This window comes from Solenopsis invicta, chromosome 9 (assembly GCF_016802725.1).
Source record: "Solenopsis invicta isolate M01_SB chromosome 9, UNIL_Sinv_3.0, whole genome shotgun sequence".
In the NCBI taxonomy this organism is placed as follows: domain Eukaryota; kingdom Metazoa; phylum Arthropoda; class Insecta; order Hymenoptera; family Formicidae; genus Solenopsis; species Solenopsis invicta.
Window position 1 is genome coordinate 6,042,751 of NC_052672.1, and position 23,633 is coordinate 6,066,383.

At 29.1% G+C, this 23,633-nt stretch overlaps 2 protein-coding genes across 4 annotated transcripts in view; both read right to left on the bottom strand.

Moving 5' to 3' along the window:
- LOC105201065 (G-protein coupled receptor Mth) overlaps positions 1 to 23,633 on the bottom strand; it is a 335,046-nt gene that overhangs the window by 303,296 nt on the left and 8,117 nt on the right. The gene's annotated exons all lie outside the window — the stretch shown is intronic.
- LOC113004514 lies at positions 453 to 18,509 on the bottom strand. 2 transcript variants are annotated; one of them, XR_005575592.1, is made up of 6 exons: positions 17,516 to 18,509; positions 8,462 to 8,740; positions 7,791 to 8,138; positions 3,707 to 4,025; positions 2,149 to 3,336; positions 453 to 988 (listed from the first exon to the last, which is right to left on the bottom strand). XR_005575592.1 is itself a non-coding variant. In XM_039453787.1 (5 exons), the coding sequence occupies exons 2-5, from the start codon at positions 8,726 to 8,728 to the stop codon at positions 3,074 to 3,076; spliced, it is 1,197 nt and encodes a 398-aa protein (XP_039309721.1). In that variant the 5' UTR covers positions 8,729 to 8,740; positions 17,516 to 18,509; the 3' UTR covers positions 1,999 to 3,073. The 2 variants fall into 2 exon arrangements, 1 of the variants encoding a protein (XP_039309721.1); XM_039453787.1 differs by lacking the exon at positions 453 to 988 and having other exon boundaries at positions 1,999 to 3,336.

Genomic DNA, 23,633 nt, shown 5'->3' on the forward strand with positions numbered 1-23,633 from the left:
TCAGCTATCATTTATTGGCATATTAAGGTCATTAAAAAACCGCAGGCTATTAAACGAATAACTCCAATATTAATTGTTTGAATTTGTTACTAAAAACGGAAATAATATGAATAGCCATAATGTCCACTGTACTCATAATACCTCCTTCTCCTCTATTTTTAATGTTATGCCGTCTGAAAAATTTAATTACAGAAATGAAAAATATTTGATTAAAGTTGAAAAGATTGATTTGATGAAAGTTGAAAAACTATAACGTTCAATCTTTTCAATTTTTATTAAAAATAATTGTTAAAAACATCTAAAGATTTTTATTATTAAATATATATAATAAAATGTAATTATCTTACTTTTTTAAAAAGTATTTACTTCATATAAAACAGATTAATTATTACTTCTTATAGTTAAACGCATTTATAATTATATATTTATAATTATATTTTGTACATTGAGAAGCAATGATATAGTACAATCAATAGAGTTACTTGAGATGGTTTTCAATAATTGGATTGTGACACGATGATGGACAGAAAATTTCACATTTGTTTTCTTCTTGCGATGTGATAAAGTTTGAATAAAACATAAATTTTTTGATTGCAATTCATCTGGTATTAATTCTCAACTCTTCCTAATTACTATATCTATTTATTTGCTGCGTAAATTATTATATCAAGAAGGTTAGAAAAAATATTCAACACTGTGCAGACGAGTTAACTTTCGTTACAGAAGTCAGTAATATTTCCAAGAACTTTGTTTTTAGTATTGACTAACTTATGTTATATCATCTCTCGGAAAATTGTTATCGATTAATAACTCACTCATTATCCCACATGAAGTATTGCCAATATCGGGTATCAGATATTCTGGCAGAAAATTCGTCTTATCGGCAACGATAATGAGGATTGTCAGCAGTAAAGGAATGCCCCATCCATATAAACAGTACAACAGAAATCTTTTCCTATTATTGTAGTTCTTCCTATTCTCAAAAGTTCTGTGGAGAAGATAAATTAACATTAACTTATTAAATTTTATTAAGTCCGCATTGTGTTTATACAAATGCTAAAATATTGCTTTTAATCATAGCATGCATTATTATCAGATCTATAACAATTGGGTTCGCGTTTCTTGACAAGTTCATGCCTTTATGATGTAAAAATTTGCCAGCAATATATCGACAACTTATATTGTAATCTGAAATCTTCATCGTCAATACGGATTCAAAATGCATGGTGTTTCTATTTAGTCATATATATAGGATCACATGTTTTTCATAATGTTGACAAGTAATTTTGATGTTGCTATTGGACTGGTGATATATATGTAAAATATACATATACATTGTTACCTGCTTGTTGCTTCAATGTAGATGCATTCAAATTCGCTGAAGACAAATATATGGCAAATTGCTGGCATGATAATAAGCAATCACAGATATATGCGATTTCACTAATTAAGATACGCTTTGTTACCCGGGAGAAAATAAAGCGTATAGCGTAAGTTGGAACATCGGAACGTAAAGAAAGAGTATGGAAAGAATGATGAAAGTGTAATTGAACTTTTTATAAAGTATACGTTTTGGAACATCGGAGCATGTAATGCTTGTATGACGCTTGTGTAATGATTCAAGAAACTTCCTATTTTTTCCAGGGTATCTGGATATTAAACAACTTTTTCAAAATTTAACTTTTAAATATATGATAATTGCCATATCATTATAATTTTGTTGAAATATTATGTAAAAATTATTTGCGATAACAGTTATTAGTATTTAAAAAGTTAACACTTTTTCGTCTACTTTTCTAAGTGTATATTCGCACAAATAAAAATTATAATTGTTATCGAAACTTATAATTTAATAAATGTACTGTAGGAATAAGATTATAGCCATAAGAATAAAATTATAAAATTATAAAATACTGGTGAAACAGTTTGTGATAGATCAATGAGATAATTGAGATACCATAGAGCTAAATTAAAAAATTATTTCGTGCGGTAATAAATTTTAAGTATTAAAAGTATTAAAATTATGAAATTGATTAATTCATTAATTCTTGAATTATTAATTTTCTGCACGGTAAAATAATTGTCTACTCATTTATTCATTCCTCGATTATTTCATTTGACCCAATGATGTCATTGTGTATGACTTACGTGATGGTCCGCCACATGTCGAAGCACATGACGTTAAGCCAAAAATTTATCGCAAGTCCAGAAAAAAACCCGATGTAAGCTAAAAAAATATTTTTTACGTTTCTTTATCATTATTCGTATATGAATATTTCCTAAGACGTTTGTATACAAACATAAAAATTTGCACTCTATTCTTCTTTGTTGCTCAGAGCTGACTTTGTCGAACCAACTGCTGATTAATTGGAAGATAGCATTCAACAAGATATTGCTCACATAACATATGACAATTTTCCCATGAATATTTTGCAGATTCGGTAAGAACGCGTACACTAGCAACGTCATCAGCAGAAATACACCCTTGATGACTATTAGGGGGGAATACCAGGCAGGTCTAAACCAAAAATTCATTTTAGGTTTCATAATTCGTAGGAATATACAAATGCGTCATGTTTATCTAATGCTCAACAATTGATCTGACATTATTTTTATCAATTTCACATACATTAATAATGCTTCTCCTTGTGCCGCGTGTACATACTAAAATATTTACAGCTCTTAAATATTTGAATACTTTTTAATTATACGGTGCTCGACATGTTACTACATGTTATGATTATTTGACATCGTAAAATTAAAACAAACTAAATCTATCGAATTTAACCAAATTTAAAATTTGCGGTGGAAGAAATAAGAGCCTGAATGCATAGTAATGCGCTAGCATCGATAATGAAAGTCTAATACAACACATTGAATTTTAATTAATTACTAAGAAAACAACACAAATTTACTTTTCCGGAACAAATTTCTGATATCACAAACCATTGGAAAATCCCATATTAATACAATCTGACAATTCGTTTACATCAACAGAGATATTGTTGAAAAGTGAAACTAATAATAGAATAGCAGTTGGTAAATGTACGCAAATAATAATTACATACAGTTATCACATAATACATTTTAAAGCTAAGGTAATGGAAAATATATACCTTGGAAAAACGTGTGCGTGTTTGTCACAGTAAAGCAATTCAAAACGATAAGAGTTGTTGACTTTGTCTTCTACGACGTCGAAGCAGTGCCTGCCGTCCGTATGTCCATTTGATTCCAGTGACATACGTTCTTCCCATTCATCTGGGTTCCAGAAACGGTGTATTTTTTTACACGGGATGTATATACGGGGGTGTAAAACATTACTCCAAATTCCGTGGACTAAGTAATTAAAGAGAAGTAAGTTAATTTTGTTTCTCTGTGAGTAGAATTAACGTCGACAATTGTCAATCGTTATTTATAATCAATTAGCAATGACAAATAAGACATGTAGTAGAGATAAAAATATAAATTTTCTCAGAAAGTAATAGAAGTGTTTAAATTCCACTAGATGTAGGGTTGCTATAGTGGGGGATTTTTCTCAAAATTTAGATTCTGTTATTATCAAGTAAAACTATTTGGAAGAACAAAAAATTTATAATTTTTGGAAGAAGAAGATGTAAGGATCTTTAATATTTGCATTTTACCAGAAATTCTCCGTAATGTAATACAACTTTGAGGAAATCAGTTTAGTAACTCTGATTAGAAATACCTTTGGTCGTGTCGAAAGTGAACGACTTCGATTGATTCACGGCGTTTGCAAGAGCATTGTAAAATTTTCCGGGTTTATTAGGTACAGGGCGCCTATTGCAACCAAATAATTTGATATTTTGACGTTTATCAAAATAAAAATGTCCATCTTCGGAACAACACTTTCTAATACAAGCGTTTTTGTCGCAGAATTCCGGTTTTCCGCAGATACGGACTGCCAATCTTCGTTTCAATGAAAAATCCGGTGTCATCTCGAGACAAGCGTTATCCTCAGTAAGTGTTTCCTCTTTGACAATATTGTTGAAGGCTGGAACCTTCACCTGTTAAGTTATTTAATTCATCTAATGTTTTAATTCACATCGACACATCCATAAGGTGTATGTTTCTCTTTCAAAAGGCATAAATGATTTATTATATAAATTATTTTACATATCACTGTATTTATTCTATTACTGGCATATTACAGGCAATCATCAGAATTGTATTAACTAGGCCTGCATATGTAGGCAAATTAATACCTTCACTTTGTGACAACATTAAGTAAAAGCTTGCCAACAACTCGTTGGCAACTTTAAAAGCATTATCATCAAAATGTGTGTTGTTATGATGATGCCACAAAAATTTGTAGGATTAGACAATACTGCTAACGCGAAATAAAGTTACTATTTTCTAACCGGCAATATATGCATACATTTAATTTACAATTAAAACTGTACACGCGTTTTGTGTACATATAATACAATTAAAGACAAGATATGCTTTGTATACTGTCACAGCAAGATCATGTCATTGAAATAATGAAGCGACCTTTAGCACATTGGACAAATTAGTGCACCTCATGTGTGTTGTGAACTTGTCATCAATTTTCCGACATCGGAATCTAATGGAACTGAGTTAGCAACAAAAAGAGAGCAAAGACAAACCATTAGTTAATAAAGACTTTACATGATTGCAAAACAACAGTTACATTTGTATACAATTATATACGTTTATACATTGTCATCTCGGTGGTGCTTTGTCATTTCGGTATATTCAAAATAGTTAAATATAAATACGTGTTAAACTGCCACAGCATCTAAAGCAATCACAGATTTGCGAGATTTTGCTTAAACGCGTGGTTAACTAGGATCATGTGAGGTGTTTATAAATTTTTTGCTGCAAAAAGGATTATTACACATCTGTAATATAAGATAAAGTATACAACATCTACGAAAAAATTATATACTGGATCCTTGAAAAATAAGAGGACTTTTATTTCTTGATCTGGGAATAGTGTAAAACAAACGAGCATCGATCTGAAAGTTAAGTTTTTCTTCTATCTGCAATGGTTCAACTCACTAGAAAAATATTTAATCTCTTCAGCAAAATTTGTTTAATTTAGACATTTTTAAAACAATCGAAAATTTTTTATATAACAAATATTTAATTACTTCTGCGAAATACAAAGTAAAGAAATACTTCTATATACATATAATATTAACTAAATAATTATGTGTGGTACATTTTAACAAAAATAACCCCAATTAAGGTAAATGTATGAAATTACGCCACATTAAGCAAGAACTAATTTTTGATAAATTATTTAAAAAATAATAATGAATAATGTTAGATAAGACTGTAAATATTATCTAAAGTTAATATTTAACTTTAAATTAACAAAAACGTATATAAAAATTGAAAATAAACATGAATATGTTTATGTACAAAAGAATTAAGCGTAGATTGCAAATATACTGAGTTCCGCCAGATTTTTCCGATTTAGTAATTTCACTAATATATACCAAATGACGTCACACTGTCCGTTTACTACCTTTATTATATTTTCCAAAAACTTATGCAATACTAATACAATTTTGTATTACAATCAAAAGTATTTTATTTTACAATTTACACGTTACATTGTTACAACAATTGTAACAACAATTTAAAAATAAATTTAATTATGGATAAAGTGACAAATTTTTGACATGGGTTTTTGAGAATCGTTTTTCACAAAAAATCACATTATGCGCAATTACTTTCTTTGATGGAATAACTTCATACCCTTTGTCGACTGTTTTCCGTTTACTCTGACCAAAATAATTCACCGTTTTTGGCCCGTTTTTAGCACTCGAAAACGATCAATTTGAGTGGTGAAAACGTGCAATCCACTCGATGAGTATGATCCGTTTTTAAGTCGCAAACAGGTAATTTTCCGGAAAAATGAGTGCTTAAAGGATTGCATACGAGTATATCCGAGTAGTAATAACGTATAGTTGAGTACAAAGTATGAGTATTTTTGAGTGGTAAAATCGTATTCAGCTACGAGTACAAAATACTCATTTAGCACTCACAAGCACTCACATTGCACATTTTGAAAAATAAAACAATTCAATAAAAATTATTAATTAATCTATAATTATTAAAATTTTTATAAATCATGCTATTTTACAATGTGCAATGTGAATGCTATATATTTTATATTTACACACATGGTTATTATTTGAAAAACGTATACATATACTATTTCGTGTATGTGTGATTTTTGTAGTTGTATACATTTTCAACTAATTGCCATAACAATTTTGATATATGGATAATATTTGAATGTATAATTAAACCAACTTAGCAATTATAATTTTTATTATTATTATACAAAGTAAACATTTTTACTTTTATACAAATAACCAAAAATAATTATATTACGATTTTTAATAACAAATAAAATATTTTTAAAATCCATATTAATTGCTTAAAAATGTTTTTAATGTTACGATGTTTACTTTAGAATTTTCTTCATTTAGAAAACAGCGATAATAAATTTTAAAATAAACCGTGATAGTCTTGCAACTAAACTTAGTGTGACAAATTAAGTTCTAAATTAATAGAAAAGTTTATATAAACCAAAGAACAATTAGAGATATATAAAAATAACAAAACAAATATTATACATCAAAGATACCGGTTCAGAGGGATTTATATGTTGAAGTTGGCACAGGCAGAGATAAATTGTCATTGGAATAATGATGATATTCGCCACTATCAATACAATTGATGTTTTCAAAAATTGATTTTACTATTATTTATTCTCCTTCAAGCAATACAACTTTTATCTAATATATATTTTTAATTCAACTATCTTGCAAAAATATAAAGAATAATAGAATAAAACAAGATACTCCATGTACAAACCAAAAAAACATTGCACTATAAACTTTTGATGCTTTCTCACGAATACTTAAATATTGCGTTGTGCCACTTATTTATAAATTAGTTGAGAGTAAGTACTAATATAATTAATATAAATATAATTAAAGTTAAGAGAAATCAGCGAATATCAAGAGGCGCGGTCGCGCCAAATGAACGCATTAGCGAGTTTTATCCTACTTTTATGAGTAAAAGAACGTATAAATAACGTGGTGTCACTCATCAACTGGAAAATGAGTATTGAAAACGGACAATCCACTTGGTCTTCCCTTTCGTGAGTAAAAGAGGAACGTATTAACGTATTGTCACTCATCAGTTAAAAAATGAGTATTGAAAACGGATAATATACGAAAAAATACTCGTAAGCCTACACGTGTATACTCATCATCTTCCTTCGCAATAGACTGCGAGTGCAAAAAACGGGCATAAAAATTATGAAACGGGCTAAAAACGGGCTAAAAATGGTCCATATGAGGTGTAAAAACGGTAAATTATTTTTGTAATGGTAGATATTTTTAATCATTCGTGTTTTATTATGGATACAAAACAAATTGCGGCGTCATTCGGATCAATGGCGTAATTTCGTACATTTAATTTGTACAGCTTGAGCTAAAGGTACTAAATTATTTTGTTTTAAAGTATTCTAATTGCTAACAAAAGCACTTATGATTCGGAAACCATTTGTGTTAATGTGTACTTTATTCGTGCATAAAAGTGAAAAAAACGGAATATCGAAAGCAATATTATGCAATGAAATGTTATGTAAAACTGAAATTTTGTTTCTTTTAATTACTAATTGTTAACCTAGTTAAAAAAATTAAATTATTAAAATACTCAAAATAATAGTTGATATGCAATACTTTCAAAAATTATCTTAGAAGTTCTAATTCCTTGCTCACCGTATATGTATTGCTCCGTAGAAAAATATCGTTTTCGTTAAATTCGTAATTAACGATCGGCCCTTTGCATATAAGTGGAGAATAAGAGAGTATCACTGTACTTTCTGCAGTCGATCTATTTATCAAAACTGCTCCAAGACTCTGTGTTTCGTTTAACTGGGTCACACATGTCTTTGTGCTGCTGTCAAATATTGTATCGCCAAAGCAGCATCTTCTAATGTGTAAGAACTGTTCAAAGGATGCGTTAATTGTTTTTACTTGTTGGTCCTTGTTTGATCGACAGTGATGAATTATTATTCTGGGTTTTTTTCCCTTTCCCTTGAAAAATAATTCAAGACAAGCTGGCACCTACAATAATTTGTTAAGTTATTAAGCAAGGGCCACTCGCTTTTAACCTCATTTAAATAATTGCGGTTAATATCATTTTACCTTAGATATATGATTAGGATGGAATACAAAGTGTAAATACTATTATTTTGCTTCTAAATGATGTAAATAGATATACCGATTACAAACGAGACAGGAAAACATTTAATATCTTCCCTAGGTTTCTCTTTATACTTCTTTATTATTTTCTTTCTACTGCTTATAAAATTTAACTTCTATCCTATCAATTATGACATTGTAACCTTAAAGTTATAGATAATAACGTCAATTTAAGTTCAGTTTACCTCTAAGATAGTGTTAGATTTGAAATCGTCGAGTAGCGTTGTCACAAGATCCTCAGGTTTGTTGCACTGAGGAATTCCTTGGAACTCACTGGTAATGTTCCAATAGTGAGAATAAACCTCTATTGCGAATAACGGTACTGATTTACAGTTGGTGAAACTGTTTACATAGCTCTGTCCCGGTGGGCAACATTTCGTCAGTTGCCATTCGGATGATGCTCTTATCAAGGATAATACCAGGCCGAATAAAGCAAACTTTGTCGTAAACATAGTAATGTCTACCTATAATTATTTGTTTATTTAGTGCAAATTATATTTTTTTTTTATTATTATCGCTTATTTGATTTCAATGATACGTTTTAATTAATGCGCCTTGATTATTATTACGTTTACTTTACATTTCAAAACCAGTTTATACTTTAAAGTTTTCGAAAAAATGTAAAGTAAACGAAATAATAATTAGGACGCATTCTAGTTTATAAACACTCATAGGTATAAATGTGATATAATATACGTATCAATGGTATATAAATGGTATAGGTATAAATAATAAAAGTTTTTTATACCATATAATAATATACGTTAAAAAATGGTAATAGATATACAATTTTTAAACGTTTTTAATTGGTATAAATATAATAAAAAACGAATTTTGTATCGTATAATATTATACGTTTAAAAGTTGTAATAAATGTACATTTTTTATCTGTTTTTAATTGATATAGGTATAAGTAATAAGCAATTCTTATACCATATAATATTAGGAGAACAAATTGAAAATCGCCGTTTTCCAGTAGATGGCGCCAGCGGTAAAAGCTGGCGCCAAACGTTAGATCAAAAATTTTAAATGTAAGGTTGGGCATCTGGCAACAATTCCTTATCATTGCAGTTGTGAATTTTTATCGGCGTTATATATTTTTTTGTGATCAAAAATGTCGAAATTTGTGCCCAATAAGCGTCATTTGCGGGAAGTTTTGCTTTTTGCCTTCAATTCGAAAAAATCTGCGGCTGAGGCGCGTCGAATGATTGTAAAAACTTATGGTGAGGCTTCCATTAGTGAAAAAACGTGTCGAGAATGGTTCCAACGCTTCAAAAGTGGTGATTTCGGCGTAGAAGACAAGGAGCGTCCCGGACAGGTGAAAAAGTTTGAAGACGCACAATTGGAAACATTACTGAATGAAGATTCATCTCAAACGCAACAGGAGCTTGCACATTCATTGGGCGTGACTCAACAAGCTATTTCACATCGTTTGAAAACCATGGGAATGATCCAAAAGCATGGACACTGGGTGCCATACGAATTAAAGCCGAGAGACGTCGAACGGCGTTTTTTCGCGTGCGAACAGCTGCTCCAACGGCAAAAACGGAAGGGTTTTCTGCATCGTATTGTAACCGGCGATGAAAAGTGGATCCATTATGATAATCCAAAGCGAAAAAAATCGTGGGGCTACCGCGGCCATGCATCAACATCGACGGCCAAGCCAAACATCCATGGCTCGAAGCTCATGCTGTGTATTTGGTGGGACCAGCTCGGCGTAATTTATTATGAGCTGTTGCAACCGGGTGAAACCATCACAGGAGCTCGCTACCGAACACAACTAATGCGTTTGAGCCGAGCATTGCAGAAAAAACGGCCACAATACGAGCAAAGACACGAAAAAGTGATGTTGCTGCACGACAACACTCGGCCACATGTTGCTCAGGTCGTTAAAACCTATCTGGAAACATTGAAATGGGACGTCTTACCTCATCCGCCGTATTCTCCTGACATCGCCTCTTCAGATTACCACTTGTTCCGATCAATGGCGCATGGCCTGGCTGAGCAGCACTTCCATTATTACGAAGAGGCCAAAAACTGGGTCGATTCGTGGATCGCCGCAAAAGACGAGCAGTTTTTTCGACGCGGGATTCGTATGCTGCCCAAAAGGTGGGAGAAAGTAGTGGCCAGCGATGGACAATACTTTCAAGAATAAGTATGTAACCATTTTTCAACAATCAATCCTCAAATTTTGACAAAAAACGGCGGTTTTCAATTTGTACTCCTAATACGTTTAAAAATTGTAATAAATTTACGTTGTTTTAACGTTTCCTGCTGGTATAAGTATAATAATAAACGAATCTTATAACGTGTATCAATACACGTTTAAAAATTGTAATAAATTTACGTTGTTTAAACGTTTTTTGTTGGTATGAGTATAATAATAAATGAATCTTATAACGTATATTAGTATACGTTTAAAAATTATAATCAGTTTACGTTGTTTTAACGTTTCCTGTTAGTATAAGTATAATCTCTTACAAAAATAATTTTGCAACTGATATTGTTTATAACAACTATAACAATTAAGAAAGCATCATATATGTTTCTTTAGTAATTTTTTTCGTTAAATCGATTAGCGCAGTTTTTCATTACAATCAATTTTTAATAATTTGTCTATAAAAATTAATTTGCAAAATTGACTTTTGCAACGTGTTCTTTACATTAATAATGTTTTTTCATATTCAGGTCCTATATCTGATTGTTTTTTGGTTACTTTTGTCAGTCTGGCCATAAGCAGGAACGGTTTTAATTATTTATATAGTTTATTTTTTTGCATAAAATATGAATGGTTTAAGAAAGAGTCATATATATTTCTTTACTAATTTTTCCCGTAGAATCGATTGGCGCAATTAGTTTTCCTCTACAGTAAATTTTTAATAATTTATTTATAACAATTAGTTGCAAAATTGATTTCTGTAACGTGTTTTTTACGTCAATAATTCTTTATGCTCCAGTACTACTTCCAATTCTTTTTTTTTTTTACTATCTTTACTGGTTTGATTATGGACAGAAACAGTTTTAATTATTTACAAAGTTTATTATAAAAATATCTACATTTAAATAATCAAAGGCCTAGTGAAAGTGTTCGCGCGGTACTCAACACGCAAGTTTCTGCCTATTCAAATCTTTACTTCAAATATAACTTTTTATTAACGATATTTCAAGTGTACAATTAGCTCAGTGTTAGGGTATTAAGTTACCGTTCCGAGATCTTAGGTTCGAATCCCGCCAATGCGTTTTCAAAGTTATTAAAATAATGCGTAATAATATTTAGTGATTAAAAAATCTTATATGCAAAACAGTGACTACAGATTAAGCTATAAGAATAATAAGATCTGTTAAAAAACTAAAAAAGAAAAAATATATATTTTTTTTAAATTAAAAAATAAATGTATTATTATACATGTATTATAAGTGTATTATACATTTATCTCATACGTTTCTTATACAGTATAATACGTATAGTTATAATGATTATTATATCTATATACATTATATATTATAAACGTATTTATAAATATGTTTATAATACATTTACATATATACATTTTTTTTACGTATATATAAATACGTTAAAAAAATGGGATGGATTGCGGAGATGTCCACGGATTATATACGTTTATCTCATACGTTTTTATACCGTAAAATACGTATGGTTATAATGGTTATTATACGTATCTTATACTGATCTGTGTTTATTGGGTACTTTAAATCCGTTTTTCTTTACGTTCATTTTAATTTTACTGAAGATATAATTCACTTGTCCATGAATAACATAGCCTTTTTTACTCTTCTTCATAAAGAATTTCTTTAGGCTTTCCTCGTTCTATTATTGTTTTAAGTCTATTTAAGTATTTAAATCAATTCTTTTAATTGCTTAAATTTTAAACCGCCACTTTATTGCAAGTTTTATGCACAACTATGTTAATGCCTTCTGGTACTTCTATTTCTGCGTTTCGACTGTTCGTTTATCTGATATTCACCTGGACAGTAATAGTTGCTATCTGTTTAATAATAATTTGGATTTTTATGCTTCTATTCAGATTATTCTGAGCAGAAATTTATTACAACTTTAGATTACTTACTTGGTATCAAATTATTCTGACGTGATACGTGATTATTAAAATTTTAAATCCAAAAGATCAGAATTCAATATTTATTTTTTCTTTTTAGCGAAGAGATTATTCTGATTTATAAGTTTTTATAAGGCAATTTTTTATATATATCTCACTATATACTTGTACCACTTATTTCGGAAATTTACAAAAAATTTGAGATAAGAATCTATTTAACGTATTGCAATAAAAATTAGCAGTTAATTAATTAAATAACTTATTTGTTCCTAGCGCTCGTTTGAAAAATTGCGATCCTGCTCAATCATTTCTTTGACATTTATACGCCCTATTTACACACTCTTCTCGATGTGACACAACTGAATAGATCAGTATGAAAGAGTGAATTGTGAATAATTAAGAGCTTTTTTAATTTTAACGCCTCAGTATAATACCAATTTATTTTTGTAAGTCTATCCTCCTCACTCTTCCACTTTGCGGAGTTAAAAAAGAATACCTCAGAAATACATAAGCACCACCGAGAAAAATTTTTTTGAATTAAGAAATACATTTTCTTTTAAAACCATATACTTTGATGCAAACATTTATTCGTTCTGTGTATGTAAAAATATTTACTTTTAAGAAAATAGTTGTATTACATTAGTATGTAATTTTAAATTGTTATATTTTTTACATTTAAATAATAGTTTTACAAATAAACTAATATTATTATTAATCTTAATTAAATTGCGTAATGTCAATTTATCAAAAGGACAGAAAAAAGCGATAATCCAGACGTTGTTGTAAAAATATAATTATAACGAAGAGCTTTTACATGTACATACGTTTCGGGCTTACTTGCCCCTAAAGACCGATCGATTAATCATGCCGTACAGGGTATCACGGAAAGCATAACACAAAAATGAGACAACAATTATTCATTCAGATATCTCTGTATCAATAAACAGATTTGTTAAAATACAAAAAGACATTATTCCACACTTAGATAACAATAATATTATTTATAGATTAGATTGTAACAATTGTGATGCTTCATAGTGAAACAAAAAGACAAGTAAAAACTCAAATAAAAGAACAACATCAAATTAGCTCCGGATAAACACTCAGTTGTCTCAGATCATATTATCCAATATGACAATATCACAATATCGATTGGGAGCACGCTTCTATTTTAAATTTAAAAAATCCAATTACCAAAAACAACTTGTTTCCAAAATAATGCATATCAGAGAACAAAAGAATAGTATAAATCTTATGAAGGACACGTTAGACAAATATCTTGACACCTTCGAAACGTTATGATAATAGTAATGAACTTTTCGTACGAAATATCAATAACAAACGTGACTAAATACAAGACAACGGTATATACTCTTGAAAATGGCAGTCTTTCTCATCTCATCTCGGAGAGACGTTGTTATTTCTGTGCCAGAAAGAACCAAAAACGTTTACTTCGCCTATAAATCTTTTCTTTCTCTTGTTATATGTAAGTGTAAGACATCGTGCATTTGTTATGATTTTTCAATAATTTATTTGTTTTGTGACACGTTTTAATTTATTCAAGACGACCCCGTTACTATAATCGGCAATGTTTGCAACGTCGACGGACGGATTGCTACTGATAATGAGTTTTTTAATTGGAGGATGCGTGTCCACGTCTTTGACTCAAAAAATAAAAAACAATCTCGTCTACGTAAGCGTTAACCTGCGGATGAACCAATCGTTGTCCGATTGTTATTAAATTTCTCACGTTTTGGATAATGTAATATTATCGTTTAAATTGCAGATAAGTCGATCTTTGTTGTCCGTTTTATTTTAATACACTTAATGTAATTTCCATATGTTGATAAAAGGCAAGTAAGCTCAAAAGGTACATATAAAAACTCTTCGTTATAATCTAGATTATCGCTCTTTCCTGACCTTTTAACAAATTGACATTGCGTATGCATATATAGAGCTAGAATTATACTTGTTATTTAATTAAATTGTTTTTTTAGATTAAAAAATATAATTATTTTGAATATAAAAATAAGCTAAAAGTAAACATTTTCCAGAACTATAATAAAAAATTACTTGGATAAAAACTATTTATTTTATTTTATTTACAATAAGAGCATATTTATGCTAATTTACAATAAATTTATTATTCTATCAATATTTATGATTTTATTAAATGCATACATTTCGTTTTTTGATCTGTAATTTCTTTATAGGAATAAGAGTCCATATGTTTTTTTTATGTTTATCCCATATTTTCAAGAGAGAACTATTTTTAAGATATAATTACTCTTAACTTGTTTTTTAATATTAGTTTATTTTCTAATTTTAATAAGCATTTATATTTAATTTTTAAGTTTGTAAAGTGTGTATCTTTTTAGTTTTAAGCAGTTTACTTTTAAATACCACACTTCTTTTAAATTGTATTTCATAAAAGACACTACTATCCCGTTAAAAACTTGCAATGCTTTTTAATTCGTGTTATCATAAATTTACATACTGCTCTGTGAAGGGTAATTTATTATTTTGAAAGAACATGCTAATTTCTACAAACTGCTAGAGCAGATAATGTTTATGAATACAATTTGTTTGTGATGATAAATGTTTTTATAATGTTTTAAAATTTATAAAACTATCAGGCTATCACATCAAGCGAATCAATAAAACATCTAGAGAATTGTTTTACATATAACAAACTATGATGTCTTATTAGTCGTTGAACCGCATGTTCACAAACAATGAATTTAAAAGTTTTGAAGAATGACTATTATCGAACATTTTGATCGCGGTTGATTGTATCAATATAAAATTACTTTTTCAAAAAAGGTAAAAAAAAGCGTCAAGTGTGTGTATGTATTTTTTAAATTTTTATTTTTTTTACAAAATCCAAATAATACTATCTTTGTATCTTCATTGAAAAATTTTCTTATTCTAACCCATGTGGTACTCTCTTTAATTTCTATGCAGAACCTAAGTACTATCTCTGTATTATCATTGAAAAATTTTCCTAGTTCAACCCAAGTCGTATTTACTTCAAAATAAATATCTTAAATTTAATCCAACCTAAATATATTTTTCCCAAACAATGTATGAAATCTTGTATCGCGTCAATTTTAAAGAGAATATGATAATGTACTGTTTGAAATAACTGCTCTATTTCTTTTAACAAATAAACTCCAATGATATTTTTATTTTTTAAATAAAACTCAAGTGGTGGTAGGTAAGAATTAAAGAGGAAAAAATATATTAAATTATATTGAAAAAAAAAATTTTTTTAACTGCAAAAACTTGGCCTCTGCTAGATGTCTAAATATAATCTAAATACAATGTTGTAAAATATAATTGTTATAGTAACTTAGAAAATTATAATGATTTACAATGTTATTTAAATGTTAAGGAAACTTAATCTGCAACTTACTTTGTGTAATTACTTTTTTAACGCATATTTTACAAGTATTACATTTATTGCATTCTTTCTTATATCAATTCTTTTTATTGCTTTTCTTATCTAGCAGCGCCAAGTTTTTGTAGTTAAAAAATTTTTTATTTTAATAAAATTTTATATTTTTTTTTCTTTAACTCTTAATCACCATCACTTTGGTTTTATTAAAAAAATAAAGATACTATCATTTGGATTTTATTTGTTAAAAATAGTATAACAATTATTTCAAACAGTACATCAATATATTCTCTTTATAAATGACGCAATTTAAAGATTTCATACATTTTTTGGAAGAAATATATTTAGGTTGGATTAAATTTAAGATATTTATTTTTAAGTAAATACGACTTGGGTTGAAGTAGGAAGATTTTTCAATGATAATACAGAAATAGTACTTAGGTTCTGCATAGAAATTAAAGAGAGTACCGTATGGGTTAGAATAAGAAAATTTTTCAATGAAGATACAAAGATGGACACTTGAATTTTGTAAAAAAAGATAAAGATTTAAGGGGTACATATGCACACTTAGCGCCTTTTTTACCTTTTTTGAAAAGGTAATTTTGTACTGATAAAAAATACCCAAACAGATTCGTTTTATTGCTTTTGCCAATTATCCGAGCAAATATTTTCTAAATGTACTCGCGGCGTGTGCTAAGTTTATTTAGTAAAAGCATGTAAAAAATGTTGTAGAGAATGTTACGTAATAAAAGGTTACTCTTTTATACATATATTATGTATCTTTTTATTAAGTATTTCAGAAATTATACTTGCATTTATTATGTTAATTATATTGCAAATAAGAAATTTAAAGATATTTCTAAAGTACTTTAAATTTTTAAATTACTTCAGACAAAAAGTTTAAATTACAATCAGCAATCCTCTGTATAAGGTTTAGATCAGGGCTGGATAAAAATGCACATTTCGGTCGATTTTCGGCTTAAAACTTTCTTCTTACCTCACTACTTTCCGCCCAATCCAAATGTTGATTGACATTTGGACTGCGTGCAGGTTAGTGAGGTAAAAAACAGAGCTAACTGAAAATCAGGTAAAATATTCATTTTTTGCCGAGCCCTTGTTTAGATGATATCTGTATTTTAACAATATCAAACAACTTTAATTTTAAATATTTTTTGCGATGCAAAATTGTTCACATATTAACGCTCGGAAAACACTGGCGTAGCACGGATATTTGGTACTATGAATTGAATACGCATTTCTTTCTACATCGCGATCCATAATTCCACTTCGTACAATTAAAGCAAATATGTGGTGCTTTATTTTGAGGGATTTAATATGTAAACTCGATCCCTTGGTTATGACATAATTTCAAAGACTTTCTTAAATAGGATTGACAATCGAAAATTATCTAATTAGACATCTCCACGTAAAAGAGCAGATTTTTTCCTTTAGGAAACGACGCTAAATTTAATTACATTAACTCTATCTTCTCTCTGAAAAAAAATTGTAATATATAAATAGATGATAACAAATTGAAAAATTATTCCTCTTGCAACTACTCAAAGAGTTGGAATAAGAAACTTGAGATTTTACAAGAAAAATTATATCATTAAACTCTTCAATGTCGGTTTGATTAAAATCCAAAGTACTTTTCAAAAAGGGGTGAGTATTTGAACGTGGAATATCCTACGTTTAAGATGCGGTATCCAATTACTTATTTGATGATCTCCAGATTTTTCTTAAAGGTGACATCGGTATTCACTTACCGCGCGCGACTCATCCAATTGGCGAAATTGGCAGCTTTACAAGAAAGTTGGTTTATCTTATCAACAGCACGTAAATGCAAATGCTTGAGGCGGGTTGTCTAGACAGCAACGGTTTCCACAGGGAAATGAAGTTCGAATTTTCCACAGAAGGTACGCAGGGCTTTCCATTCTATGCAAGCCTTCGGGTTGCCAAGGGAGTTTGCGGCGCCTTGTGATTGGTCCCATCTTATCACGCAACCCTCGCGACTTGCGCAAATCGCTGCTCGGCGCGCAACTTGAAGTAGTTACGTCGGTGTTTTTAGACTGCAAATTTTTCGCTAGATTTCTCGACTTTGGACGGTCAAGCTAAAAGAGCTTTTTCTTAAGTTCGAAGCCTTTGCGCTCAGGTCTAATGCCGAAATTTATTTCGAAAAATTTTCATTACAACTCCAAGCGGGGTCACGCTATGACTGAGTATTGATATTCCTTTGCTTCGATCCGTACGCTTACAATTTCTTGTAACGTACAACGGCTTTACTTGTACATACGCGTTAAGCGAGCATGTCAAAGATAATAAAATGAAACGGTGTCATCTGCATGTCCCTGCTCTTCTCCGTGTAGTTCAATGATCCTCGAGCGACGCGACGTTAGATCCTCTTTCTCGTGATAATTCGACCAAGCAAAACATTTTCTTTACAAAACTCTAAATATAAGATTTACAAACAAACAAACGCTGCGAACGGCATTCACAGCGCGTCATCACGTTTATTTCCGAACCGAGATGACGCAAAATCCGCAGCGTGCTTTCCCAGTCGGACCTTATGATTCCAGTTGTGACGAGCACTAAAGATGTGACGAGTGACTAAACGGGACGTCACGTCACATTATGGACGAGTTTTATAATTCATCGTTTGATCAATTGCATTATGTGCAAATACAGCTTTTACAAAACAAAATTGCATTTACGCATAATGCGATTGATCAAAACTCACCCTTCATATGAAATTTTTTTTACCTGGATGTGATTTAAAAACACAAATTTTCTGCTTTAAAAACAATTATTTACTTATATAAAATTTATGTTTTAAAACAGAAAATTTGTGTTTTTAAAGCAAAAAACAGTTTATTTAAAATTTATATCTTTTTCATTCTTTTTATATTGATTTTTATTTTATTTAAAATGACACACATCAATTAGAACCTACTTCAACGCAAATTTTTGTTGCGATTGACCATGTTCTAATTGACCGGATTGCCATTTCGGTCCAGGAATGTAGTCAAAATTAATGTGATCAACCATGACAAAAATTTGGATTAAGATATAATTTTTCGATAGAGTTTAATTATCTTAACGCATCTCAATTGTTTATATTGTGTCTTTTCACATCAAAGTTCTCTATTAAACTGATTTATTTAAGTTTTCGTATTTCAAAAAATTGAAATAATTTCTATTCTGTATAAATTTTTATTATAAGTTTATCCTATTACTTTTTTTAGATATAAACCATAATGGAAGTGATAAATGCATTTAAGGAGTGGTTAATATTTTAAAAAGCTGTTAATCCTGTGACCTATAGTGACTTTCGAGCGAAGTAGTAAAGAAGTGATTATACACACACGGCATTTTTTCCAATTATACTAATTTTTTTTTTAAATTACATTAACTCTGATGACAGTTAGTATGACGGATAGTAAAAACGATATATTTCGATAATAAACTACAGTATTTGCAATATTGGACATAGGAAACGATTATTTCATGCATATCATTCTCTTTTACATCTTGGACACACTTTTGATCATATGACGTAAAGATAACACTCCGTTTATTATATGTATGCTGTTTGTTTAAAATATTGATATTATCTATTTGGCAAAGTTCAACGCGTGTCGAATGAGTGAAATCATTTTTCTTTTTTTCAAGAAGAAATTTATTTGTATGGCTGAACTTGGCCGAATGCAGATACTATTAATATGCATGGATTAACATATATAATGTTTATTTGATTAATAAATAATGAATTAAGTAAGTGTATGTAACATGGCCTACTTATTGCTTCCAAGTTTCTTAATGACGAGCCGACTAAGATGTTCTACGTCTGATCTACATTTTCGCACCTGGACAAGTCTTTGGAATCACTTGGGCTCGTTAAATCTTGGTGGTGAACAACCGTTCAACGATCACATAATATTTGTTTCCTATTCCTGTACTAGAATACACTGAAACATCCTTTCTTCCTTTGCTAACTTTCAAACATGTACCTATTTTCTTTAAGTATACACTAGTCCCATCAGAAAATTCAGAGACAGAAAACAAACCGATAGATTGCCTTACGATGTAATGATGAATTTTTTAATATCATCCTCTCTTCACTTAACTTGATATAAACCAAATTTCACTAGAGCAGAGTGTCTTTCAGGCAATGGTCTTTTCAAACTTTTGTTACGATCTTTCTGTCCGTTTCTCTTTTTTATTCAATTCATGGTATTGCTGCTCGGGACCATCCGGAACCAAACTCATAGTACGGTTCATCTATTTTTTTATTTAAATCGTTACTTTCTCCTATCGTTACTCCCTCTCCGATCTCTCAAATTCTCAAATATGGCTAGTTATCAACTTTTTTTTAAAGAATAAGTCGCGTAAATGAAACAAAATATACTGCTGATCGTGCTTTCCCTTATCCTATAAGTAAACAATCGTGGTTATGTTGCAAGTCGATTTTTTGATATCTTTTGATCTCTATCGTTTGCAAATAGCTTTATACACGCTTTTTTTCAAAACAAAAATAATGAAAATTAAAAAATCTTCGATATAATAGAAAGCCCAGTCGATGTAATAAAACATCTTCCAGTGATGATCGTAACCTAAATATTTGTCGAAGAAGTAGGGTACTATATGAAATATCCATGGCAGTCCCATGACGATGAACAGTTTGACAATCATGATAAATCTATTAAAAAATACAATCGATTAAAAAGTAATATAAACATAATTTTTTTAGAATAAAATTGGAAATTAAGTAAACGATACATTAAGATATCACTCATAAATACAGATGAAACAGCTATAAAATTAGATAAATGTTCTGTTCTAGTATTACAATATATTTAGCATTCTTTAGACATTCGCTATAATACCAAAATAATTGTGTATAAAGCGTTCCTCATTTATTGCAAGTTAATAACAATAATTTGTATGTACCCATTTTTTCTCTTTTACTTTACTGCAAAATGGTATTTACTTGATAGCTAAATCTAAGTAATGGTTATTTTTATAAAGCACAGTTATCTAAATAACTAATTATTTATAATAAAAGTCAACAATATAAAATAAATTTCTGAATCTACATTATTTTATTGTCATATTTCCTGTGTTTCAGTTTTAAATAGAAAGCAATTCTCGCATTTTTGCGTAGGCTGCAGAACTTTGAAGATAGGATAAAAATAATAAAATCAACATAATGGGTCCTAAAATAAGCGTTTAAAATTTATTTACTTTACCTACAAATTTTTTGTTAAATTTTGTCATTTAGTTTAAAATTACTTCCAAAAATAAAAATTGAAGTTTTAAGACTCAAAAAGCACTCACCTCTTTCTACTGGAATGAAGTTGTTTGCTTCTGGGATCCGTAATTACATTTTTTATATCTGCTTTTACTTTATTATAATATTTTGTCGTGAGAATGAAGAACACGATGTTAGATATTATCAAAATCGTTAGCAGACCATAAAGGAAGATTAAATCGCCGTAGTTATTCCAATTTTCTTGATCTTTTGATTAAAATCGTAATAAAATTTAATTAAACTATTTTAAAATTATTACGCTATACACAAAAAATTGTAACACAAATATAAAAACATTGTTCTTCTAGAAAAAATATCGTCGGACAAGGAGAGGAATTTTTGGCGCTGTGAGTAATCAATCATTATACGGGGCAAAATATCTATAAAAATAAATGAAAATTTTTTATCAAGTTTTTTTTTCAGAAAACCCATACAATTTCGATATATTGCGAGAAATGCGATTTTTCATCAATATTTTTTTCCGTGCTAAATCTAAATTAACTTTTACCAAAAAAATTTATGATTATAAACGGTATCAATATACATAAGTTCGAATATTTTTGCTAAAAATTCTGTTTTTAAAAAACCTTGAATTGTTGAAATCGCATTTTTTCTTGATCTAAATAATTGACCACTTCTAAAAAAATTCAGTAGATAAGTCATATGACATATTATATTCGTTTTTTTTTTCAGATTTGTCAATTTTGTCGTACGCCTAAAAAAAGATTTTAACTGAATGTTTATTATTTTTTTATCTTAAATGTATCAGGTTAACACATATTAAGTTGAAATCCTCTCCTTGTTCCACTATGCTTTTTGCATTATTTAATTAAATTTTGTTTCAGTAATTTATTTACTAATAAAAAACATAATTTTACGTGTTTAATTATGTAAAGAAGAGGGAAAACTAAATTGCAAAATATAATTCAATAATTATACTTCTTAAACTTTTATAACTCTATCTTTGCTTCAAATTCGAAGGTACTTTTTTATTTGAAGCTAGTTCTTGTATTGGTTTACCCTTAGTGTTATTTCAATTTGTAGAATTGTCGTTAAATACACATATAATTCTTTGTGGATTACATGAGAATAATTCCGTATGTTCAGATTCTTTATACAATTAACTGCGGCTCTCCTTAAATACATAGTGGCGACTTTTAATTAACATTTTACTACAATTACATCGTAGTTTTTTTCTTTCTTGGTGGTGTCACAACGCACAAAATTGTTTATCTTCAATAGTGTATATTTATATCAATCAAAAATCTATTAATTTGTCTAATAACGCCAATATCTTTAAAAGTCAATTAATATTCAATAAAATTTATTTGTCAAAAGCATGAAAAACTGTGTGATGATTTATTGTCAAACGTGAAAAAAATATGATAAGATTGACATTAAAATTATAAAAAGACTATTAATTGAGATTAAAATAAATTGAGATTAAAATAGAAACACAAAGATTTATGTGTATTTGTCGAGAATCCTATAAATTGAATAGCACTAAAAATGACCCAATACGAGAGTTGAAACGTTTGCGTTTAAATGTTTCTAAACGACTTGCTTGAAATTATAAATAAATAATATTAGCACGAAAATCTAGCTTGGCTTTGATGCTGTTTTACTTATATATTTTTAATGATATACTTTTTAATTTAGTTTAGAATTTTTCTGCGTTCATAAACGTTCTTTAGACATATCATTGGAAATTTTATTTCACTCCTATTTAACATTAAATAACTATTATAAAATACTTCTAATGTTTCTCAATATCGTTCTCTATAATTAATTTAACGAAGAAATATTCCGATATAAAAATTTTACTTTAAAAAAATATAATAACAAAATCCCATGTCATTGTTAAACTTTGCATAATTCAAAATATGTATAGCCGATGAAAAGTTAAATAACAAAAAAATACTCGAGTTTACATACATACATTCGTGTAATAGTACGCTCAAGTTTAAAAACAATGACGAAGTATATTAATTGTAATTAAGTTTCTAAAATGTTTCTTGAAAAAGTTTAGAAACGCTTAAAAGTAAAAATACCTTATTACAATCGTCAACTATCGTATATCGGCAGGTCATTAAAAAACGGCTACTAAATGAATAATTTCATAATCAATTGTTTGAGTTTGTCATCTAATAACGGAGATAATAGAAATAGCCATAATGTCCGATGTAGCCATAATATCGCCTTCTTGATATTTAATGTTACATACCATTTGAAAAATTTAATTACAGAAATGGAAAAATATTTCAAGTATTTAAGTTGAAAAACTATAATTAATCTCTTCAACTTCTATTAAAAATAATTTTTAAAAACATCTAAGGATTTATTATTAAATATAATAAATGTAATTATCATATTTCTTTTTAAATTTACTCTATATAAAACAGATGAATTATTATCTCTTATAGTTAAATGCATTTATAGTTTGTACATTGAAGAGCAATGATATAGGACTGTCAAATTCTGTTGCTCGAGATGAGAAAACTTTTCAATTATTGGACTGTGATACAAAGGGACAGAAAATTTTACGTTTATCTTCTCCTCTCAATATAATCAAGTTT